This window comes from Erinaceus europaeus, chromosome 2, assembly GCF_950295315.1.
Source record: "Erinaceus europaeus chromosome 2, mEriEur2.1, whole genome shotgun sequence".
NCBI lineage: Eukaryota > Metazoa > Chordata > Mammalia > Eulipotyphla > Erinaceidae > Erinaceus > Erinaceus europaeus.
The window spans coordinates 25312148-25336614 of NC_080163.1; the positions used below are offsets into that span (position 1 = coordinate 25312148).

Below are 24467 nucleotides of genomic sequence, written 5' to 3' on the forward strand. Positions count from 1 at the left end.
AAGTCCCTTTGTTATGGTTTGCTGTACAGTACCCAGTATCTTGTATATAGCTGTGCTATTGGAAGCTTCTAATCTACTTGGTCTAGGCTTTTGAGAGAGTCCGCATATCAAATACGTAGCCTATATATTAAAAAGATTCAGTTTGTCTTTTGAGAAACTTTGAGACATACAATTGATTTCCCCCTCTCATATTAATTAACTACTGATTTATATGTCTACATTTTGCTAGGAGTGTACATAAACACCATTCCCACCACCAATGGAGTGTGACCCATCCCTCCCGCCCACTCCCACCCCCCACTGGCCCAGGAAGATACATGTCTACCCCTCACCACTGGGTTTTTACTTTGGTGCCCTACTTACAATTTGATCAGGTCCTGCTTTTAGTTTCCCTTTCAGATCTTCTAAGTCAGCTTCTTTTGATGAGTGGGATCATCCCATACTCATCTTTATCTTTCTGACTTAGTTCACTTAACATAATTCCTTCTAGCTCTGTCCAAGATGGGTCAGAGAAGGTGGGTTCATTGTTCTTGATAGCTGCATAGTATTCCATTGTGTATATATACCACAGCTTTCTCAGCCACTCATCTGTTGTTGGGCACCTGGGTTGCTTCCAGGTTTTAGCTATTATGAATTGTGCTGCTATGAACATAGGAGTACACACCTCTTTTTGGTTGGGTGTTATGGAGTCCTTGGGGTATAACCCCAGGAGAGGAATTATTGGGTCATATGGAAGGTCCATGTCTAGCCTTCTGAGAGTTTTCCAGACTGCTCTCCACAGAGGCTGGACCAATTTACATTCCCACCAGCAATGTAAAAGGGTTCCTCTGTCCCCACATCCTCTCCAGCATTTGTTGCTGCTGTCCTTTTTGATGTATGCCATTCTTACAGGAGTGAGGTGGTATCTTAGTGTTGTCTTAATTTGCATCTCTCTGACAATCAGTGACCTAGAGCAGTTTTTCATATGTTTGTTACCCTTTTGGATCTCCTCTGTGGTGAATGTTTTGTTCATTTCCTCTGCCCATTTTTGGATGGGGTCATTTGCTTTTTTGCGGCTAAGTTTGCTGAGCTCTTTATATGTTTTGGTGATTAGTTTCTTGTCTGATGTCTGGCATGTGAAGATCTTCTCCCATTCTGTGAGGGGTCTCTCTGTTTGTTTAATAGTTTCTTTGGATGTGCAGAAGCTTTTCAATTTGATGTAGTCCCATTGGTTTGTTTCTGCTTTGGTCTTCCTTGCAATTGGGTTTGATTCATCAAAGATGTCCTTGAGGTGTAGGTGGGAAAGTGTTTTACCAATGTTTTCCTCTAAGTATTTGATTGTTTCTGGTCTGACATCTAGGTCTTTGATCCATTTGGAGTTGATTTTTGTTTCTGGTGAGATAAAGTGGTTCAATTTCATTCTTCTGCGTGTTTCAACCCAGTTTTCCCAGCACCATTTATTGAAGAGAGCCTCCTTTTTCCATTTAATACTTTGGGCCCCCTTATCTAAGATTAGATGCCCATAGGTGTTGGTATTTACTTCTGGGCTTTCAATTCTGTTCCACTGGTCTGTGTGCCTATTTTTGTTCCAGTACCATGCTGTTTTGATGATGATGGCTTTATAATATAGTTTAAGGTCTGGGAGTGTGATGCCTCCATTTCTGTTTCTTTTCCTTAAGATGGTTTTGGCAATTCTAGGTGTTTTCAGGTTCCAGATAAATGATTGTAGTGTTTGTTCTATTCTCTTAAAGAAGCCTGGTGGAACTTTGATGGGTATTGCATTAAATTTGTATATGGCTCTGGGGAGAATATTCATTTTGATGATATTTATTCTTCCAATCCATGAGCATGGGATATCTTTCCATTTCTTGGTATCAGTTTCTATCTCCTTGAGTAGCGACTCATAGTTTTCAGCATACAAGTCTTTCACTTCTTTGGTCAACTTTATTCCTAGGTATTTGATTGATTTTGCGTTGCCGACGATGCGATCAGAGCACTCGCTGTTAGCAACTTCTCAGGCCGCCATCTTCCTAACTCCGATGCTAGGTCTTCTATACCAAGTTTATTTGTCTTTAAAATAATTCACATGGGAAGACCACTCTATGTCCACTTTACCAGAAAAGAACCAGAGGGAACATCATCTGCCCAAAGGTCTGAATCTGGCAAATGCATTTGAACCTAATTTGTGAATACACTCTGACAGTCATGAACTTGATTCAACCAGAGAGAACTTCTAGTCTAAGAAGTCACGTGTGGCTAGCAATGGAGAAGACAAGAATTAAAAGCAAAGGAATCAGACAGTGACAGTTTGTCCTCCTGTGAGTGAAAGTGAATTAGAAAATGTTTTCAAGGTGTCAGACAGTAGCACAGCAGGTTAAGCGCACATGGTGTGAAGTGCAAGGACCAGTATAAGAATCCCTGTGTGAGTCCACCTGCAAGGGAGTTGCTTCACAGGTAGTGAAGCAGGTCCACAGGTGTCTAGCTTTATCTCCCTCTCTCCGTCTTCCCCTCCTCTCTCCATTTCTCTCTGTCCTATCCAACAACAACAACATCAATAAAACAACAAGGGCAACAAAAGGGAATAAATAAATATTTTTTAATCTTTAAAAAAAAGAAATAAAATGTTTGCATATAATCCCTATTACACAGGGTAAGAGGACAGTGCAAGGCATTGAGTCTTAACGCTGTGATTGCTTTCCGACGAAGACTAAAATATGTTATGTTAGCATATAGTATTTAAATCAGATATATTCGATGTCATCATCTTTGAGCTTCTCTAATCAATTAGATTTTCAAATAGGCACTAGCCCCAACTCTCAAAGTGTTTTAAACGTCTTGTGATTTTTTTCCAAGTATGCGTCTCTTAAGCTAGACTGTGTGATTTTTTTTCTAAACAAAAGCAAATAAATCTCACTGCAGCTTTGCATTTGAGAGTCTAAGTGTGCTGAGGTTAGAAATTCAGTTAGGGGGAGTCGGGTGGTGGCGCAGCAGGTTAAGCGCAGGTGGCGCGAAGTGCAAAGACCGGTGGAAGGATCCCGGTTCGAGCCCCCGGCTCCCCACCTGCAGGGGAGTCGCTTCACAGGTGGTGAAGCAGGTCTGTAGGTGTCTGTCTTTCTCTCTCCCTCTCTGTCTTCCCCTCCTCTCTCCATTTCTCTCTGTCCTATCCAACAACGATGACATCAATAATAACTACAACAATAAAACAACAAGGACAACAAAAGGGAATAAATAAATATATTTAAAAAATTTTAAAAATAGAAATTCAGTTAGGTAGCCATAATAAATGATGCTAAGTATATTTGAGAATAGATTTTGAAAGAGCTTGATTTTCCACATTATAGAGAATATCAAGGGGGGTGGCAGTGGTGTATGTTTGAAAGCTTTGCACATCGACTAGGTTTTCACTCCCTGTACACCCACATTTTGTGACAAACCCCAAACCTTTGAAAAGGTTTTCTGAGATTTTTCTAAGATATTCAAGGATTTCAGCCAGCACCAAAAATAGCAAATTGACATGAAATGTTGCCTCTCAACACTGTTGTGACATAGCTGATGATGCTAAATTTACCAGCCTCCTGGTTTCAATTTTACTATGGTTACATGCTAAAAGCATGAGAGGGAAGGATGGGATGGCAGTTTAAATTGAAAAACCTGTCGATAAATCCACTTGGAATGATATCATAGAGAACTGACTTCCATAATGGGGAAAGACAATTTTGAAGATTTCCATCAAGAAAACAAACATTTTGATCTGCTGAGGTAATCTAGCATATCTGACCTCCCTGAAAAACAAAATCTAAATTTCCTATAGTACAAGTTTATATACAATGAGCATTTTGATGGCAATGTTAATCCAAAAAAAAAACTTGTCATTTTTCTTTAAATATGTGTTAAAAATTCATTCTAAGAAAAATGGAAATAGCTATAATTAAGCCTGTCACTAAAACAAGATTCCTGTTATTTCTTTCTTCTATTTTGTCGACTGAGGCAGATTTTCTTATAGTTGTAATCATAGTTTAAGGACGGTTTTTTATCTGCTGCCTTAATCTATTGCTGCAGGATTTAAATGGCCATCATTCTGAATGAGCATGGAGCTGCCTCCTCTCTTCAAAAGGAGAGAGCATCTCTACCTATAACTCATTCATTTTCCCTCTATACTTATGAGAGAAAAGGTTTCCATCAACATGGAAAAGATAGGACAGGGAAATTCTAGAGTGTCAAAAAAGAAAAAATGAAATGGCTAAAAATAACACAGCATTGCATCTTTGTCCCTTCTCTTTAGCATTTCTTCTCAATTTGACCATAGCCCAAACACCACAGATTCCTGAGTCTCTAAAATCATGTGGAAATTAAAAAGTCTGGAGTAGGGAGTCGGGCTGTAGTGCAGGTGGCGCAAAGCACAAGGACTGGCATAAGGATCCCGGTTCGAACCCCGGCTCCCCACCTACAGGGGAGTTGCTTCACAGGCGGTGAAGCAGGTCTGCAGGTGTCTATCTTTCTCTCCCTCTCTCTGTCTTCCCCTCCTCTCTCCGTTTCTCTCTGTCCTATCCAACAACAACGACAACAATAATAATAACTACAACAATAAAACAACAAGGGCAACAAAAGGGAATAAATAAATAAAATAAAATATTTTTTTAAAAAAGTCTGGAGTAGGGGTCTGGGAGGTGACTTGCATGCTTAAGGCCTTGAGTTCAATCCCTGTCACCATATGGAAGCAATAAGGAAAAGCTCATGGACAGTGGTGCTTTGTATTCTCCTCCCTCACATATATTTTTTGCTTTCTCTTTTTTTTTTATAGAAACATAGAAAAATTGAGAGGGAAGGGGGAGAGAGAGATACCTACAGCACTGCTTCACTGCTTGTGAAGTTTACCCCTGTAGGTGAGGACCAGGGGTTTAAACCCAGTCCCTACGCACTATAACATGTGTTTTCTACCCAATACCCAGCTCCTCTCTTTCTCTATACACATACATATGTACATGCACACATACACACATATGTCATTCAAATAAGAGAAAACAACTGACTATCCAGAATTGTGGAAGCCATGCACTTTCCCTGTTCATAAAAACTTAGAACACTTTACACAAAAATATCATACTAATCATTTTTAATTGTTAAATCTGGGGATTAGAAAAACTTCCAGCTAAAAAACACCAACCCCTGCCCTTGGTCTCTGCTACTCTTTGTCCTATTTATTTATTTATTTGTTTTTATATTACAGAATTACATGTCAACACGTATTTGAATCCACACCATTCCCACAACCAGAGTTCTGAATCTTCACTTTCACCACTGCAATCCACCACAGTTCCCCTAAGGTTGTAGACATGGGCCAACCATCATCTCTGCAACTATCTGTCTATAGTTATACATAGTTTCTGCCCCCCTTTTTCTGATTCAATCCTCTCCTCCCCCACATGCTACTCATGACATCATAACTACCTCCATATGTCCCTCTGCTTTTCCTTCTCTCTTTCTGGGTGCTGATGAAGCTGGAGTTCAGAGCCCTCTTATCTTTATCCTATCACATCTCCCACTCTGGGGGTATGGATCAAGATTGTTTGGGGCAAGCAGAAGACAGGAGTTCTGGCTTCTGTAATTGATTCTCCACTGAGCATGGGCATTGACAGGTTGGTCCATACCCCCAGCCTGTTTCTATCTCTCACTAGTGGGCCAGAGCTCTGGAGATGTGAGGGTCCAGGACACATTGGTGAGGTGGTCTGCCCAGAGAAGTCAGGATGGGGTCATAGTAGTATCTGTAACTTGGTGTCTGGAAGGTTGCATGACCTCAGTTGAGACAAAATGGTTAATGAACAGGAACAAAAATGTAGAATTATAGCAAATGAGATTAGGGATTTTAGGGTAGAAGAAAGCTAGGAAAACTATTTTAGGCATGTTCCTAACCATATATATATATATATTTACCATCAGAGCCTGTGTAACCTCTAAGTCCCTCTTTGTTTGAGCTTATAGCTCATGGTCACATCTGAGGAACATTGCAGGCTGCACTTATTTCAGGACCAGTCTTTTTCGAGTGGCAGGGCAGGATCCCCTCTGCCTTCCTTTGGAGACTTGGGCTATCCCTACCGTCATTGCTTTATGGTGAAGACAAGGTCCTAGGATCCCACAAGATGCCATTCCTTATGGAAGCAACCAGTGGTAGTGGAAAGAGAGGGACCTTTTTGAGGTCTAGACTCATCATATGTGTATGGGAATCCAAGGATGATTGGGTGGTATGATACTGACCAAATGGGCTATTATTAAGTGGGCCAGTGTCTTGCTCTTATCCAACTTTTGTAGACCTCTCTTTTATCTGATGATCTTAGATTTTTCTCAGTTGCTTAGTCACTGAGTATTGTCTGTTGAGGCCAGCCAGAGTTAGGTTTTCGGGATCTATCTTTATTGGGCTTTTCTGATAGAATTCCTACCTAATTTGGTCTAAGTCCAATCAATTAAAGAATTTATGATGCCTTCTTTAGGCACATCAACCATTATTGAGCACTTTGACTTTGAGTTATATAATTGCCCCTTGATTATGTATAGGTGTATACCTGTATCCAGTACCTTAAACCCTAGCCTAATCTGGTATCTGTTACTTAGTTAAATGACATGCCATCTAATGTGGATGTAAGTAGTCTCATGTGTTAAGAAAGGTCTCACCAGATTTGAAGAGTTGCAAGGTTGACTTCTCAGGCTCAGTATCTCTGGTTACGATTCACAGGATTTCAGTAGCAGCATAATGTGTGGTGGCAGCACCAGTAGCTCTGTCACTCTTTTTCTATATGAAAAAGTTAACCCAGGAACTAGGCAATAGTGCACCAGGTTAAGTGGACACATTAGCATACGTAAAGAACTGGATTCAAGTCTCCAGTACCCACTACCCACTTTCGGAGAGAGGCTTCATGAGAGGGTGAAATAGTGCTGCAGATGTCTCTATCTTCCTCTCTACCTCCCCTACCCCCCTTAATTTCTCTCTGTCCTATCAAATAAATACTTTAAAAACATTTTTGGAAAGAGACTTCCTGAGGTGGGGCTATGGAGCAGCAGCAGCTGTGTTTCTCTCCTCTCCTCTCCTGGGTCAACTAGGAATACCAAAGGAGACCTCCTGGGACAGCAACAAGACAGGACTAGAACAACTTCAGAAACCCACCAAATCACTGGTGAGTGCAAACACGTGTGGCTCTCTGACAGAGAGAAGCCTAGGGAGAGATTAATTGGCTGGTAACAGTCCGGCAGTTTACCAGTTGAGACACCACCTCCAGTCTGTTTCACCAAGAAAAAGGCTGCTGATGGGTGGAGAGGACTCACTTGAGACTCATCAAGTGCAACTCTGAGTCTCCATTGCTACTTTCCTCAGAATCTGGAGCAGCAGCAGGGAGGCCCTGTGCAGATACCAGGGGACAGAGAACTAAGGAAGAAACTCAGGAGAAGATCTATACCTTTGTGGCCCTTTGCAGTGGGGCTGTGAAAGTCTCTTTATATAACCCCTGGATTATCTCTGCCCCACCCTGCTTTATCTCTTGGTCAGTAGTCAGTGATTAAGCTAAGAAGCCTACTTATAGTTTAAAACCCCTCAGGCTTCCATAGCCTACAGGGAAGAAAAAGCACAAAAGAGCCACTGAGCTCCAACTCAGGGATTAATGATGTTTTAACAACTGTCAATTTCCACAACTGTGAACTCTTTAAGTACCTTACTTAGACACAAGTCAATCCAGGTAAGAGTGAGGAGTAATTTGAAAAGTACTGAGAGGGACCTCATAACATACAATATAAAAAGGTTAAACCAACAAGAAGAAATACCAGAGAAATGAATCAAGACAAGAGTCCAGCTAAAATCCCCCCCAAAGGTTGAAGCACAAAATAATGAGGTAAATATCTAAACACTTGTAAGGAAATAATCACAGGAGTGAGTAAAGAGTTTGAACGAATTGTTATCAGAAAGCAGAAACAACAAATGAGACCCTGGAAAAAAAACACTAATTATCTCAAGATTATTAGAGAGCTAAAAGCCAAAATAGCTGAGCTAAGAACACAACTAGCTGAATAAGCTAAAACAGTATTAGAATGGCAAGACATCTATCGAGTGCTCAATGAGAAAGGCTTTCAACCAAGACTATTGTATCCTGCCAGACTGTCATTCAGACTAGATGGAGTAATGAAAGCCTTCTCAGACAAGCAACAGTTCAAAGAATCAACTATCACCAAGCCTGTCCTAAAAGAAGTTCTGAAAGTTCTCCTATAAACAGTCAGACAACCATAAATAGGCCATATATCAGAACACTCTAAAACTCTACAAGAATGGAGCTAAAATATCTTCAATCTTTGATATCAATAAATGTCAATGGCCTGAATTCACCTATTAAAAGGCACAGAGTTGGAAGATGGATCAGTAAACACAACCCAAAAATATGCTGTCTACAGAAAACCCTCCTAACTCAACAAGACAAATACAGACTCAAAGTGAAAGGATGGAAAACTATCATACAATCCAATGGCCCACAAAAAGGGCAGGAACAGCTATTCTCATATCTTACATGGTAGACTTTAAAAATAAAATTTAAAAAGATAGGGATGGACATTTCTGATGTTCAGTGGATCAGTCAATCAGGAGGACATAACAATTATTAACATCTATGCACCCAATGAGAAGCCATCTAAATACATCAAACATCTACTGAAAGAGGTACAGCAATATATTAACAGCAACACAGTCATAGTAGGGGACTTCAACAACCCACTCTCTCAACTTGACAGATCATCCAAGGAGAAAATCAATAAAAACATGAGGAAGCTAAGTGAGGAGATAGATAAAGTAGAACTATTGGACATTTTTCAGAGTCATTCATCCCAAGAAACTGGAATACACATTTTACTCAAGTCTATATGGGTCATTCTTAAGGACAGACCACATGTTAGGCCACAAGGACAGCATCAGCAAATACAAAAGCATTGAAATCATCCCAAGCATCTTCTCAGACCACAGTGGAATTAAACTAACACTTACAATCAGCAAAAGATTAGTAAGAGTCCCAAATGTGGAAGCTCAACAGTACACTACTTAACAACTACTGGGTCAAAGAGGAAATAAAGGAAGAAATCAAAATGTTTCGAGAGTTTAGTGAAAAGACACAAGTTATCAAAATATTTGGACACAGCTAAGGCATTACTGAGAGAGAAGTTCATAGACATACAAGCACACATTAGGAAATAAGAAATAGAACAAATGCTACAAATGTTGATCTGGAACCAGAAAAGACCTAGAAATGCCAAAACAATCTTGAGAAAAAAATAACAGAACTGGAGGCATCACAGTCCCACATCTCAAATTGTATTATAGGGCCATTGTCATAAAAACTGCTTGGTACTGGAACATGAATAGACATACTGACCAGAGGAATATAACTGAGAGCTCAGAAGTAAGCTCCCATACCTATGGACATCTAATCTTTGGCAAAGGTGCCCAGACTATTAAATGGGAAAAGCAGAGTCTCTTCAACAAATGGTGTTGGAAACAATAGGTTGAAACATGCAGAAGAATGAAACTGAACCACTATAATTCACCAAATACAAAAGTAAATACTAAGTGGATCAAGGACTTTGATGTTAGACCAAAGACTAACAGATACCTAGAGGAAGATATTGGCAGAACTCTTTTCTGCATAAATTTTAAAGACGTCTTCAATGAGTTCAATCCAATTACAAAGAAGACTAAGGCAAGCATAAACCTATGGAACTACATCAAATTAAAAAGCTTCTTGCACAGCAAAGGAAACCACTACCTAAACCAAGAGACCCCCTCACAGAATGGGAAAAGATCTTTACATACCATACATTAGACAAGAGGCTAATAACCAGAATATATAAAGAGCTTGCCAAACTCAACAACAAGAAAACAAATAACGCCATCCAAAACTGGGTGGAGGACATGAACAGAATATTCACCACAGAAGAGATCCAAAAGGCTGAGAAACACATGAAAAAATGCCCCAAGTCTCTGATTATCAGAGAAATGCAAATCAAGACAACAGTGAGATACCACTTCATTCCTGTAAGAATGTCATACATCAGAAAAGGTAACAGCAGCAAATGGTTGAGAGCTTGTGGGGTCAAAGGAACCTTCCTGCACTACTGGTGGGAATGTCAATTGGTCCAGCTTCTGTGGAGAACAGACTGTAGAAGTCTCGGAAGGCTAGAAATGGACCTACCCTATGACCCTGCAATTCCTCTCCTGGGGATATATCTTAAGGAACCCAACACACCCATCCAGAAAGGTCTGTGTACACATATGTTCTTGGCAGTGCAATTTATAATAGCCAAAACCTGGAAGCAACCCAGCTATCCAACAACATATGAGTGTCCGAACAAGTTGTGGTATGTATACACAATGGAATACTACTCAGCTATAAAAAATGGTGACTTTATTGTTTTCAGCAGATCTTGGATGGATCCTGAAGAAATCATGTTGAGTGAAATAAGTCAGAAACAGAAGGATGAATATGGGATGATCTCACTCTCAGGCAGAAGTTGAAAACAAGATCAGAAGAGAAAACACAAGTAGAACCTGAACTGGAATTGGCATGTTGCACCAAAGTAAAAGGCTCCGGGGTGGGTTGGGCGGGGAGAATACAGATCCAAGAAGGATGACAGAGGACCTAATGGGGATTGTATTGTTATATGTAAAACTGAGAAATGTTATGCATGTACAAACTATTTTATTTACTGTCAAATGTAAAACATTAATTCCCCAATAAAGAAATTAAAAAAAAAAAACAGAACAAAAGTAGCCACTGAAAAAAATATTTTATGATTTTATTTTTAAGTAATATGAAATAGAAAGAAGTCAGAATACTGTTCATCTCTGCCTTATGCTGTTGCTGGGGACTGAACCTGTGACCTCAGAGCCTCAGGCATGAGAGCCTTTTTGAATAACCACTATGCTTTTCCCCCAGCCCAGTAAATAATTAATTTTAAGGAAAAAATGTCTAAAAAATAAATAAATAAATTTGAGCCAGAGTGGCAACAGAAAAACAAATAAAGAAGCAAACAAAACCCCCAAGAATATATTGCACTAAAGTAAAGAACTCTGAAATTGGAGGGGGGGGCAGAAGGAGGGGTCTTTCAGGTCCTGCTTCATGATGGTAGAGGATTACCTAGTGAGAGTGTTTTGCAGGAAATTAAGAAATTTTACACATGTGTCAATGACTATATTTACTATAAACCATGAATCCTACCAATAAAAATATAAAAAACACAAACAAAAATCATTCAAAAAATGTCATTTTGAGAAATCCTTAAAATTCATTTTTTTTGTTGTTGCTTCATTGTTTATACTGGTGGGTGCAAAGTGAGAAGTGTCTGCAGCAAAAAAGACAGGAGGGCAGCTCTGTCTGTCCTTCATTCTGGATAAGTGTCTATCTGAACTTGGCTTTGTTCAATTGCACCTGTTCTCCCACAGCCTATGACTAAGAACTAGAGTCCAGGCCAGAGCTCCCATGAGTGGACCCCATGGGTTTTCCAAGAGGAAGTGTAAACTACAGGCCAGTGCTTAGTTTTCCCTCCCATTGATCCCCTTGAGATGTTATAGTACATCCTTCTCCAAATCGGACCACGTTTCAGATTCTAATTCCTTGCTCTGTTTCTCCTGGAAAATATAATTTATTTAACCTTTAGCCCCAGAATTGTAGGGAGTTTTTTTCCCCCCTAAGGATACACTATACTCTGCTTTCTTTCTCTCTTTCTAAGGATCTATTTTTTTAATTTATTTTTTATTTAAGAAAGGATAAAGGATCTATTTTTTAATTTATTTATAAGATAAAAAATATTGACTAAGGCTCTTTCTAATGTAACTATATTTAGAAGCAAGACAAGTTAGTATTTGAGGTGTTCTCAGGTAGAGATGGGGAGGATAATCTAGAGGGTAGGGATTCATATACTCCCTTACTCCTGGGGTCCCCACAGCTCCCCCCTCTCCTCTTTCATTCTCTTACCAAGCAGTAGTAGCCATTTAAAGTTCTTTGTCCTTGACAGTAGATCACTGTAAAACATCGCCACCTTCAGTTAAAGATGGTAAGTGTGCCCCAGCGCTTTTCAGAAGCCACACTGAGCTTGCTGATGCTGTCCAGAAACCATACTGAGCCAACTCTCCCCTTTCCTGCATTTCTCTACCTGCTGAGCCTTACCACTGGCCCTTGCAGGAGCATCTGTCTCTACAATCTACACAGAAGAGCAGAAAGAGCAAGAAAGGAAATCCAGTAAAATGGACTGAAGTGAAGACAAGACTTAATCCATTCAAGAGGTTTTGTTAATGTCAGAATGAAGGTCAGCATACTTTGTAGATGACAGAATAACTTTGAAACCATGTACTCTCTTCAGACCCACCAATTGCTGTTCTGTAAGATTTATACTCTTGAAACTCCAAGGTTTAATGCTGTCAAAATATTGAGTCTAAATCCATGACAGATTATATTTCTTTGGTGAAAAAGTGTCTTTTATGTCCCGGGTAGTAAGGTCTGGAGTATTTCTGTGTGTTGCCAGAGAGGGACTGAGCAGTGAAACACTTTGAGCACACACAATACAGTGCAAAAAGACCTGGTTTCAAGTTCCCGTCCCCACCTGCAAGGGGAAGCTTCACAAGTAGAGAAGCATTGTGTGTCATTGCTGTGTATGATTCTTACCCTCTCTCTCCCCCTTTCCTCCCATTTTCTATCTCTCACATACACGTATGTATAATTAAATTAACTAATTTTTATCATCTTTATTTATTGTATAGAGACAGTCAGAAATTGAGAGGTGGGGGATATAGGGAGAGAGACAGAGAGACAATTGCAGTACTGCTTCTTCATCACCTTTGAAGCTTTCCTCCTGCAGGTGAAGACTGGGGACTTGAACTTGGGTCCCTGAGCACTGTAACAAGTGCACTCAACCAGGTGCACCACAACCCAGCCCCCTTTGTAAATATATTTTTAAATGAATTTTTCTATAAGACACAGACACCAGAGATATAATTTACTGGGTAGGGTATATGTCTTGACAAGCAGGTGGCCTAGATTAGAGCCCCAGCACCACACTTATGACATCAGAAGGAGCTCTGGTGCTATGATCTCTCTCTCTCACTCTCTGTCTCTGTCTCTCTCTCTCTCGTTCTGTCTCTGTCTATTTGAATGAAGAAAAAATGGTCTGGAGGTCAGGCTGAATACACAGTCGGTTGAACACACACATTATCGTGTGCAAAGGACCTAGGTTCAAGCCCACTACCCCCATGTGCAGGGGGGAGAAACTTCACAAGCTGTGAAGCAGGTCTGAAGTTTTCTCTTTTTCTATCTCCCTGTCTACCTCCCTATACCCTCTCAATTATTTCTGCCCTATCATAATAAGAGAAAGGAGAAATAATGGCTACTAGGTGTGGTGGATTCATCATGCAAGCACCGGCCTGAACTCCAGGGATGGCACCAATGGTGATTAAAAAAAAGAAATAAAATTAAAAGTAAAGGAAAAAAGGTGGTCTGGATCCATGAAATTGTGAGAAACCAGTCCAGAAGTATACAACCAAGTCTTAATGCAAATTAAACATTGACTTTTTGTTTGTTTGTTTGTTTGTTTAAAAATCATTTCTTAGACTGCTTTGAGGTACTTTCACTGAGCAGAGGCGCTACAGTGTACACTGGACTAGGGGAGTCATGGCTCTAGTACTGTCCCTCCAAAACTTAGTTTCCCTCCCTCAGGTACACAAACAGATTGCTGGAGAGTTGAGAAGGTATGTCCCTGAAGGTGCTTCAGCTGGTAAAGTGTTATGTTCCCACAAAAGCAGTTGTACCTAAAGCCAATTGTTCTGTTTCTAAGGAAAAGTAGAAACCATTAAACTCCCAGCAGTGACTAGTAAAGAAACATTATTTTATCTCCTAAAGACATAATCTCTTTCTTTCTCTTCTCCATGTTCAAAGATGATTTTCCTAACATGGACACACAACTCCCTATTTAAAAATAAAGTAAATAGGCTTTTGGGGAGCCAGCACTGACGTTCCGGTTTGAAAATTGGATCCACCATTGCAATGGCAAACTGTACATTATCTTCCTAAGAAAATACTAATTTATCAGTCATAAGAGCCAAGGAATTTTTCTGTGTCAGCAATCAGCATAGCCTCATAATTGTAAATTTGTGAGGATCTGTTGAAAGACACGGATCCAGAAGAATTACAGTGTTTCACAGTGAGTCACTCTGAATAAAGAGCCCTGTTATTTGTAGACATTCCATGCAGTCATAGAAATTTAGAGGTGGATCAGGTCTTAGCAATCATGTAGTCTAACCCCTTTATTTTACAGATGAAGAAATGGAGGTTTATTAGTAGAGCTATATGAGAATACTTCAAATGAAATAATTCTTCTACGTGTCTGAAAACATTAACTGGCAAGCAAACACTATCTTTAAAATATTCAGCACAGTTAGATGTGCCCAAATGTGGCAAAAATGACTTCACTGGAACAAGACTGGTCTTGGTTTATTATACTTTGTATCTTTAACCTAGCATATTCTTTCTTCTATTCTCATCCCATCTCTCTCTCTCTCTCTCTCTCTCTCTCTCCTTACATATCTCCTTCCTTCTCCCACTTCCTTCTTTCCTTCCTCTATTCAGTAAAAGATTTAGCCACATGAGGTCCAGTATCTTTGAGCTGCTCTACTAGTGAAAGGGTTGGTTACAAATAAGAATAGATTCATCATCAACATTTACCTTTGAGACTGATAGTTTCAACAGAGACTCATAAATGTCTGACTATAGATTTGGGCAAATATTATAAGGACTCTGAGAAACAAGGAGCAGCTATTAATGGAGGAGTCAGAGGAAACATACCAGGCAGGTTAAGTTGAAGAAGGATCAAGTAAAAAGGAATATGCATCTTAGGTGGAGAAAGCAGTGAGGCCAACTTGGAGGAAAACTTATTCTAAGTTAGCAGTATCAATGAAGGAGGAACATGGAGCATTCCAGGAAGAATGAATTAATAAGCAACAAAGGAGAAACTGTTGTGTGAGTGTGGTGGGTACTGAGATGAGAAAATAAATTAAAATATAAATAGAATGGGCTGGGTGATGGTACACATGGTTGAGTACACACATTACCCAGGTTCAAGCCCTTGGTCCCCAGTTACAGGGCAGGAAAACTTCATGAATGGTGAATCAATACTGCAGGTATCTCTCTTTCTCTCTCTCCCTATCTCACCTTCTCTCTCAATTTCTCAGTATCCTATCAAATTAAAAAATATATATTTTTAAAAACAGCTTGTATGTGTGTATTTACAGGTATATGAACTGCTACATACTCTGCTAGAGAAGTTAGCTATTCTGCTGAAATGCAGGGTTTCCAAATTGGCAATTGTGTTATTTCCACAACATCATGGAAGGCCCTGGGTTTGAACCCAAGCATCACATGGAAGCATCATGGTCAGCAGCACATAGAGGTTTCTATGGTTAATATGGATAGCGGACCAGGAGGTAGCTCAGTGGTCTCATGTATGTGAGAGATCTTAGATTTAGCCCATGCACCATATGGGGGGGGGGGAATTAGTGGGTCAATAGTATCTTGGAGATGGATTGTTTGGAAGACTATGTAAATGATCTTGTGATCCAGGCTAAGATTAGGAGGAATATATCTAGGGAAAGACAAAGGGGTAAAAGACAGAGAGATGGAGGAAAGAGGAAATATGTGTTTTGAATGAGGAGGGGAAAAGGGAACAAGTAGATAACAGTGATAAGACCTTTGTATTACAAATAATACATACCCAGTCAAACTCAGCCTAAATGCTTATGGAGTAGATACTAAGTGTGTATGGTCAACAAGCACTTGGTTATCTCTTGCTGGAGTTCAGAGGGATTCCAAATGTCAACCAGGTTGGGAGACATAAAAGGGATCTATAAATCAGCCTCACATACATTTCCACTTACCTGCTGACAATTGTAAAAAAAGAAATGTACAACAGAACCAGATGGACAGGTTTAAGCTATACTCGACATGTTCACATTCATCAGATGTTAAGAAATACAACCGCTCAACAAAGTAGTTATTAGCATCCCATTTCTGTAAAGCAATTTTCTGGGTGCTTTGAGGAATAGAGAAAAACTCAGTACAGACCCTGACTATGCACAGCTTTTCAGAATAGAAAGAGAAGATACAATTTCCAGAAGTTTAATCTAAGAAACACTCATAATTTTCAGGGAACAGATTTACTCTCAGAATTTTCCTTGTGAAAACAGTGTGAACCTTGTTTCTATATAGGAAATTTATTATGGTATTGGGGTACAACAATAATAAAAGTGACATTTGGGTCAACTTTTAGATTTGGAAGAGAAAATCATACCAACTCACCACTAATAGCATTTGTTGGATGTAGTACTTAAAGTACTCATTTTTCCCAGCATAGGGGAAATAAACTAAGTTGTGACTTTTGTATATACATAAAATTGATCTTCTTTGAGACAAATATATCATATGACAATAAACTGGAGGTGTCTCCGTAAGACCAGTTAAATAATCTATCTTGCATGACTAACATTTTCCTCCCAATAATCAAGACACAGACTAAAAAGCATTAATTTCATTGTCAGCCTAAAAATCAATCAGAGATTTGAATAAGGAGATAAATAATAATCCTAACGTTGAACTGGGGAGATACCATAATGGTTATGCAAAGAGACTTTCGTGCCTGAGGTCTCAGGTTCAATTCCAAGTAGCACCATAAGCTAGAGCTGAGCAATGCTTTCATTAAATAAATAAATAAATAAATAAATAAATAAATAAATAAATACCAACCCTAATGTTGATGCCCCTTCTTTGATTTCTGGATCCTTCTATGGGGAGAAGTGTTTTCATAAGACTCAGACAGAATTCATTTCCATAGAGCGTCCTTAATGGCTCCTGTCAGAACAAAACAGCTGGGAAACATATGGTATCCATTTCCCTGTATCACTTGGAAAAAATTTCTCATGTAAATAAAGCCAACATAAAAGAGTAGCCCTTTGAACCAGTGACCTTATATAATACATAAATATATTGGTACAATGCACTCATTGTATTGGTTTACTAAGTTATATAACTTTAAATTTTTTATTATATCATGAGATGCAAATCTCTCAATTTAAATCAAGATAATTGACAAAAGACTAGCAAACACTATACCTAAGAATAAGGACATCTCTGAGCGCAATGTCAAGAAATATATTTTTCCCACTATCTTTGGAGCTTTAAGGAAATTAACTAATATAATTAAAGACATAGTTACATATTATAAATTCGTATGTCCACTATGTTTGTACTGTTTTAAGTAAGTAAATAGCCATGTGTTCTTGAAAGATAGAGAAAAAACTTGGCAGAAACTTCTGGCAGACATTAATTTTTCATAGCTCTATTTTTTTGTTTTTAGGGAGAAAAGGACATGTAAAGAATAGGGAAAACTTCTAAATGAATAATGGACCAACTGGAATTAGTCCTTGCCTGTGCATATTTACATTTCATAAATAACTTTAGAAAATCCAGCTCATATTAGTGATTATCACTCCTCTGAGTTTATTAACAGAACTTTTGTCCCCTGTGAAATTAAGCTGCAAATCCGTCAGAAAGATGCACTTTGAACTTTTTAAAAAAAGGAATTGAATGAGTTGTGCAAAGTGTGATTCAAATTCAAATACTAGTATATGTTGTCTTCTCTGTGCCAAGTACAGTGCACTACTTAGATATAGAGCCAATGAAAGGAAAGAGAAGTCACAGTGTAAATGTATCTAGATGGAGTTGGGCGATAACACACCCTGTTGAGCACACACATCACACATCACCACACACAAGGGCCTGGGTTCACATCCCCAGCCCCCACCTACAGTGAGGAAGCTTCATGAGCAATAAAATGCTATGGGTGTCTCTCATTCTCTTTTCCTCTCCAGTGCCCTACTCCCTCTCAATTTATTTCAGTCTCTTTCAAATGAAAATATTTTTTTTAAAAAAAGTGGAGGAATGGTTGCTAGGAGTTATGGATCTGTGGTGCAGGTACTGAGCCCCAGCAATAACCTTGAAGAGAGAGAGAGAGAAAGGGAAATAGCATTAAGATATCTTCCTTCTCCTCTGGAGCACACCCCATCAATGTCTGTTCTTTCTTGGACAAGATTCCTTCTACAATTCATGTTGACCCTTTTTTAGGCCACAGAGGAGGAAGGCCTTTGTTTAGTGTGAAACTCAAGGTAAAACTTGGAGGGTGGGGGGATATTCTACTGTACAGAAGCACATAAAGTGGCACAGTGAATAAAGCATTGTACACTCAAGCATGAGCATGAGGTCCAGAGATCAGTCCCCAGCATTACATAAGCTACAGTGCTGTTCTGGTCTTCCTCTCACCCTAACCCTCCCTGATAAATAAATCATAAAAGGGAAGAAGAAAAATGCTACTATAGCATTCAAACTCAGAACACTAATTCTCACAATCTCGGTTTGGTCCCCTACTTTTAGAATAAACACATCCAGACAGGAGAAAGTATAACTAGTGGTCTAAATTTAGATGGGAATTTACTTATTTGTTATTTTAAACAAAAAGTCAGAGAGAGGGTGAAAGAGACAACAGTACCAAAGCTTCATTCACTTCAATGAGGGCTGGACTTGAAGCTGGTCACTCACATGGCAAAGCCGTGCATTATCCAAGTGAGCTATTTCACTAGCCCAATTTGGGCAACTTTGTATGACTTATATACTCTTTTTACTACCCTCCCCCCCCACACACACACACACAAAACAAGCTGGGATAGCAGGGACTCTTGAAGAAGGCACAAAACCAATACAGCCCCATGAGAGACTTTTCTACTCTTTGGTTGTATCCACTTGCAAAGAACAGGCAACAGTCATTTGCTTTGGGACGAAATCCTTCCTATCTGCCATTGTTCCAAAAAAGAAGAGATATATGAGAGATCCTTATATAGAAGGCATGACCTGAATGCTCATCTCTTTGGTAGTAGGTGTTGTAAACTGAGTGCAAGGGGAGTAGGAATCTATAAACTTCTTCATTTCCAGGGGTGTTGGATACTTGGTGTCTGGTCAGGGGAGGAGTCCAGAGAGGAGCCCAGTTGACTGAAGAGACTGTTGTTGCTTCCACACCCTGCCATGAGAGGAGGATCTGGGAAGCCTTTCCAGTGAGGCAAAATGGGAGAAGTGGTGGTTCTTAAATATTTGTATTTATTGGCTATAGACAAAGAGAAGTCGAGAGGGAAGAGAGAGACAGAGGATAGATACCTACAGCACTGCTTCACTGCTCATGAAGCTTGCTATCCCCTGACCCCAACATTTGCAGGTAAGGACCAGGAGCCTGAACCCAGGCCCTTGCACACTATAATATATGCACTCAACCTGGTACATCATGGGCCAGCCCTGAGGTGTTAGTTCTTATCTTTCACCTCCAGAAGTGCCCGGCTTTTCTCTTTTTTAAAGTTTATTTATTTGTTGCCACTAGGGTTATCCCTGGATGGCTTGGTAACTGCCCAATTCTGTCATTATCAGTGTTCACGCTTTTTTCTGTGTTCTTTCTCTTTTTCCCCCCCCAGATAGAGGCAGAGAAAGAAAAAGAGAGAGAGAAGGAGATAGATAGATTTGCAGTGCTGCTCCACTGTTCATGAAGCTTCCTCTCTACAGGTGGAGGCCAAGGGCTTGCTTAAACCTAGGCCCTGTTGCGTGGTAATGTGTGCACTCTACCAAGTATACCATCACCCGGGGCCTTAGCTGCTTCTTTCTACACTCCATCTCAGCCAGACCCTCAGATGAATTGCATATGATCTTTACCTGAGTTTCATGCAACCAGTTTCCCTATCTCACCTTCCCCTTGCAACTGCCACCCCTCAGGTTGGTTTCCAGCTTTCCCCACAGTGGAGGGCAGCTGTGGATCTTAAAGAGCATTCTCCAGAGTGAACAGTTAACACTTATGTTGCCTTGTCCTCAGCTGGAGCACAGGGCAATGCTTTAAGCAGCACTTGACTGGAATACTCCATCTAAGGTAGGGCAAACTCATCTACAGTTTGTTTCCCATGACCCAGTTAATTCCCAATCACTTATTCCTTTATTTCCTTTTTATTATCTTTATTGTATTTACTGGATAGAGACAGCCAGAAATTGAGAGGGTAAGGGGTGATAGAGAGAGAGAGAAACAGAAAGAAACCTGCAAAACTGCTTCACCACTTGCAAAGCATTTCCTCTGCAGGGGGGGACTGGATGTTCGAACCTGGGTCCTTGCACATTGCAACATGTGCACTCAGCCAGTTGCACCACCACTTGGCCTCTCTTTATTTCCTTTTTCTACTCACCTATGAACTTCCCAGTGAATGGTTTAAGTTTGTATAATAACCTCTTCCTCCTCTTCCTTTTCTTTTTTTAACAAATATTGTTAAATTTTGGTGTACTGCCCACCAAATTTTCAGTGGATACATACTATCAAAAGGACCCCTGTTGGGCCAGTGAAATTGCTGACTTAGATAGTGTGCTGCCAAATTTGCCATGTGTATAACTCAAGTCAGGGCCTGGCCTCTGTCATATTGGAAGAAGTTTTAGGGCTCTGGTCTCTCTCTCTCTCTCTCTCTCTCTCTCCCTACCCTCCTTCCTCACTCACTCACTCCCTCCCTTTCAAGAAGCAACAAAAAGTAACACTGGAATTTGTTCCTTCCACCTTCTTCCTTAACCCCCTGGGAACCACCAGATTTTTTTAAAAATATTTATTTTATTTATTTATTCCCTTTTGTTGCCCTTGTTGCTTTATTGTTGTAATTATTATTGTTGTCGTTGTTGTTGGTTAGGACAGAGAGAAATGGAGAGAGGAGGGGGAAGACAGAGAGAGGGAGAGAAAGATAGACACCTGCAGACCTGCTTCACCCACTGCTTGTGAAGCGACTCTCCTGCAGGTGGGGAGCCGGGGCTTGAACCGGGATCCTTATGCCAGTCCTTGTGCTTTGCACCACCTGCGCTTAACCCACTGTGCTACAGCCCGATGCCCTACCACCAGATTTTTTACAGAGTCTAAAACATTGCTTTTGTTGTGTTTGACCAGTTTGTCTGATTTAGTTATTTGTATTCCACATAGGAGTGAAATCTCAGATAATTAGTCTTTTACTTCCTGACTTACTTCACTTAGCATAACTCCCTCAAATTCTAACCATGTTGTCACAAAAGGCAAGATTTCATCTCCTGTAGTAGACTTCTTCTGTTGAGTCTAGGTAATACAGCTTCTTTATCCTGTCATCCGTGTTAACGCTACTTCTTCTTGTGTGTGTGTGTGTGTGTGTGTGTGTGTGTGTGTGTGTGTGTGTGTGTGTGTGTGTATTTGTGTGTATGTACACACACAGATGTGGAGAATTGCGAGGCTGAGGTTGAGCATGATGTGGACCATCTATGGAAAAATGGATACCTGAAAGTACAGCCACCTTGTCAGTCTCACCCACCTCGGGGTTGAACAGGGAAGGGCCTTGGCTTTCCAGGTTTAGTCCCCCTGTCAGGCTCCCCCACACACATGGGCCCTACATCCTCTCTATGTTAGCACAATAATTCAGTTCCTTATTCTCAAACCAGTTGGTCCACTTACCCAATGGTTACTGGAAAGACCCTCATCATTTCCCTGTTTCCCGCTCTCCTGACCACATATGGTGTAAACAAGTAACTGTCTCTGAAGACCCCCAGCGGCCCCCTCCTTCCTTAACATTCCTGACCATGTAAAGCTAGGCCATAGCTGCCCTGTTGTTCCCCCTACCCCAACCTATAAAAACCCTTGCTTGCCATTCAATAAACATGCTATTCATAGGCAAATAGCGTCCTGGGGTGATCCAGGGACAGACCCCCAGCTCCTACTCACTCATACTGCCCTTGGTCAGACCCCTTCAGCCCCCTGCTCTGGGTGCAACAGAGTGGGTCAGCTGACTCGGTTGAATTGAGATGTGAGGTCCTCCTCAGGACCTCAAGACATACACACACACACACACACACACACACACACACACACACACACAAGCACACACACCCTTCTCTCCCTAAATTAGTTTAAAAGCTCATTGGAAGGTCATTTAACACATAAGATCTTCTCTAGTAGTGTTTTTCCAGGTGGTGAGAAGTAACAGCTTAGTGGCAGGAAGTTAAATGTCCAGGGAATAAGCTTACAGACCTGCCTGGGCTTAGTGTCTCTAGTTCTCAACTTTTGCTATTAGTTTTTTTGTTTTGTTTTATTTTTTATTGATACAATATGTATGTGGGCTTTTCTTTATATAAGCAGCATTCAGAACAAATGTTATTGAATACTTTATTTTTATTTATTTATTTATTTACTTATTTTCCCTCCGGGGTTATTTCTGGGCTATTTCTGGGTTATTTCCCCCTTTTGTTGCCCTTGTTGTTGTAACCTCGTTGTGGTTATTATTATTGCCATTGTTGATGTTGTTTGTTGTTGGATAGGACAGAAAGAAATGGAGAGAGGAGGGGAAGACAGAGAAGGGGAGATAAAGATAGAAACCTGAAGACCAGCTTCACTGCCTGTGAAGCGACTCCCCTGCAGGTGGGGAGCCGGGGGCTTGAACCGGGATCTTTATGCCCATCCCTGCTCTTTGCGCCACATGCGCTTAACCCACTGCACCACCGCCCAACCCCCTGGAATACTTTATCATCCCCTTACACCCTTATCTGTTATCATACAAAAACTCATGTCATCCTTCTAATATCATCTAGCTAGCGAGGATGGAGCTAGCCCTGGATTTTGGCAACAGTAACTATTTATTTATTTACTGCATCACAAAAGCCTCCTGCATGCATAATTTTATGGCTCCAGGCTGACATGTTCAGGTAGAGACAGAGAGAGAAGAAAGACACCATAATATCCAACCTTTCCTTGGTGCTGTAGTATACAGAGGTTCAGTGCTGGGGCATGTGGGTGTCAAGGCAAGTACTCTACCAGATGAGCTATCATGCCAGCTGCAAGGGCAACTACAATTTCCTTTCTTTTTAAACGATATGTCATCTGCTAGTTACCATTTTCATTGGTGAGCTTGTGCTGTCAGTTTTGTGATGTGTTCTCTCTGGCTCCCTCACATAGGAGTTTTCTCCAAGAACAACTTGAATGGACAGTGTCTACCCATGTGGTGAAGGTATTTCCATTCTCTTGATTTAATAGCCTCTTTAAATTTCTTCTCACACAGTGTCCAGCTCCAGCTGGAACTGCGGAGTCTCAGCTCTCATCAACACACAAAAACCCACGGGAATCGCTGATATCTACAGCAAGTTCCGCCCAGTGAAGCGGGTGTCCCCTCTGAAACATCAGCCAGAAACTCTGGACAGCAATGAAAGCGATGACCAAAAGAACCAGAAGACAGAGTATCAGAAAGGGGGTAATTCTGATCCCAGCCCCCTACCTGAGGCGCTCAGCTCAGGAGATGGAGAGGGTGCTCCCCAGGGGAAGAGCACAGATCCCTCAGGCTCCTTGCTGGGTGAGCTGGAGCACTATGACCTGGACATGGACGAGATCCTGGACGTGCCTTACATTAAGTCTAGCCAGCAGCTGTCCTCTCTGACCAAGGTAACCACTGAGAAAAGGATTTTGGGTTTATGCACCACCATCAATGGCCTTTCTGGCAAAGCTTGCTCCCCAGGAAGTATTGAGACCTCACCAGCCAGCATGACACCATTCTGTATCCTCTCTCCAGTGAAGAGTCCTCACCTGAGAAAGGCTTCATCCTCTGTCATCCGAGACCAGCAGAAGCTCTCTGCAGAGCAACCTGAGGGCTCATCACCACTGGTTCCCTGTGGTTCTGCTTATGAACCAGAAAACCAGGGTAAGGACTTTCTAAACAAAACCTTTCCAGAGCCTGCTGGTCAAAAAGGTGAGAAGGCAATGCCAGATTGCCAGCTCAGGGCCTTCCAACAGCAGTCTTCAGCCCCAGAGCCCAGACTGGATGAGCATGTGGGGACCTTGAGCTGGACCAGTTCCCAAGGCTCAGAAGAAAGAAGTGAGTCTCTAAAAAAAGCCAAAAGCATCTTGAACATCGTTAAAGAAGGACAGATCTCTCTCCTGGTAAGTATGATCTTTAACCAAGCCTTTCCTGCCATAACTTGGAGACTCTAGTTTCATTGGTGTTACTCACCAATAACAGAAGGTCGATGCAGTTGTTCCTATTGTTTAATCTTTCTTATGGTTTTTGTTAAATGATATGACTTTAAAATAAAAGTTCAGGACTGGGTAGATAGCATATGGTTACACAGAAGAATTTTCATGCCTAACGCTCTGAAATCCTGAGTTCAATCCCTGATATCACTGTAAATAAAATAAATAAATAAATAAATAAATGTCTAAAAGACTAATATGGGGCAGGGGGAAAGTAAATGAATATACAGGGGATGTTACTTCACTTTGACTTTGCATGAATTCATGTAGCAAAAACAAAAATAAGGCAAAGAAAGCCTTGGAATTGAATGTCTTCCTTTTTTGCTTTTCAAACAGTT

At 40.6% G+C, this 24467-nt stretch overlaps 1 protein-coding gene across 8 annotated transcripts in view; it reads left to right on the forward strand.

The window, feature by feature from the left end:
- Positions 1-24467, forward strand: part of SNCAIP (synuclein alpha interacting protein) — a 214456-nt gene that overhangs the window by 133424 nt on the left and 56565 nt on the right. For 7 of the 8 annotated variants that reach the window (XM_060177445.1, XM_060177458.1, XM_060177454.1 and 4 more), the window contains exon 4: positions 23168-24039. The exons of the other annotated variant lie outside the window; for it this stretch is intronic. In XM_060177445.1, coding sequence (XP_060033428.1) covers positions 23168-24039 — 872 coding nt within the window. The remainder of the gene's footprint in view (positions 1-23167; positions 24040-24467) is intronic. 8 annotated transcript variants of the gene reach the window in all.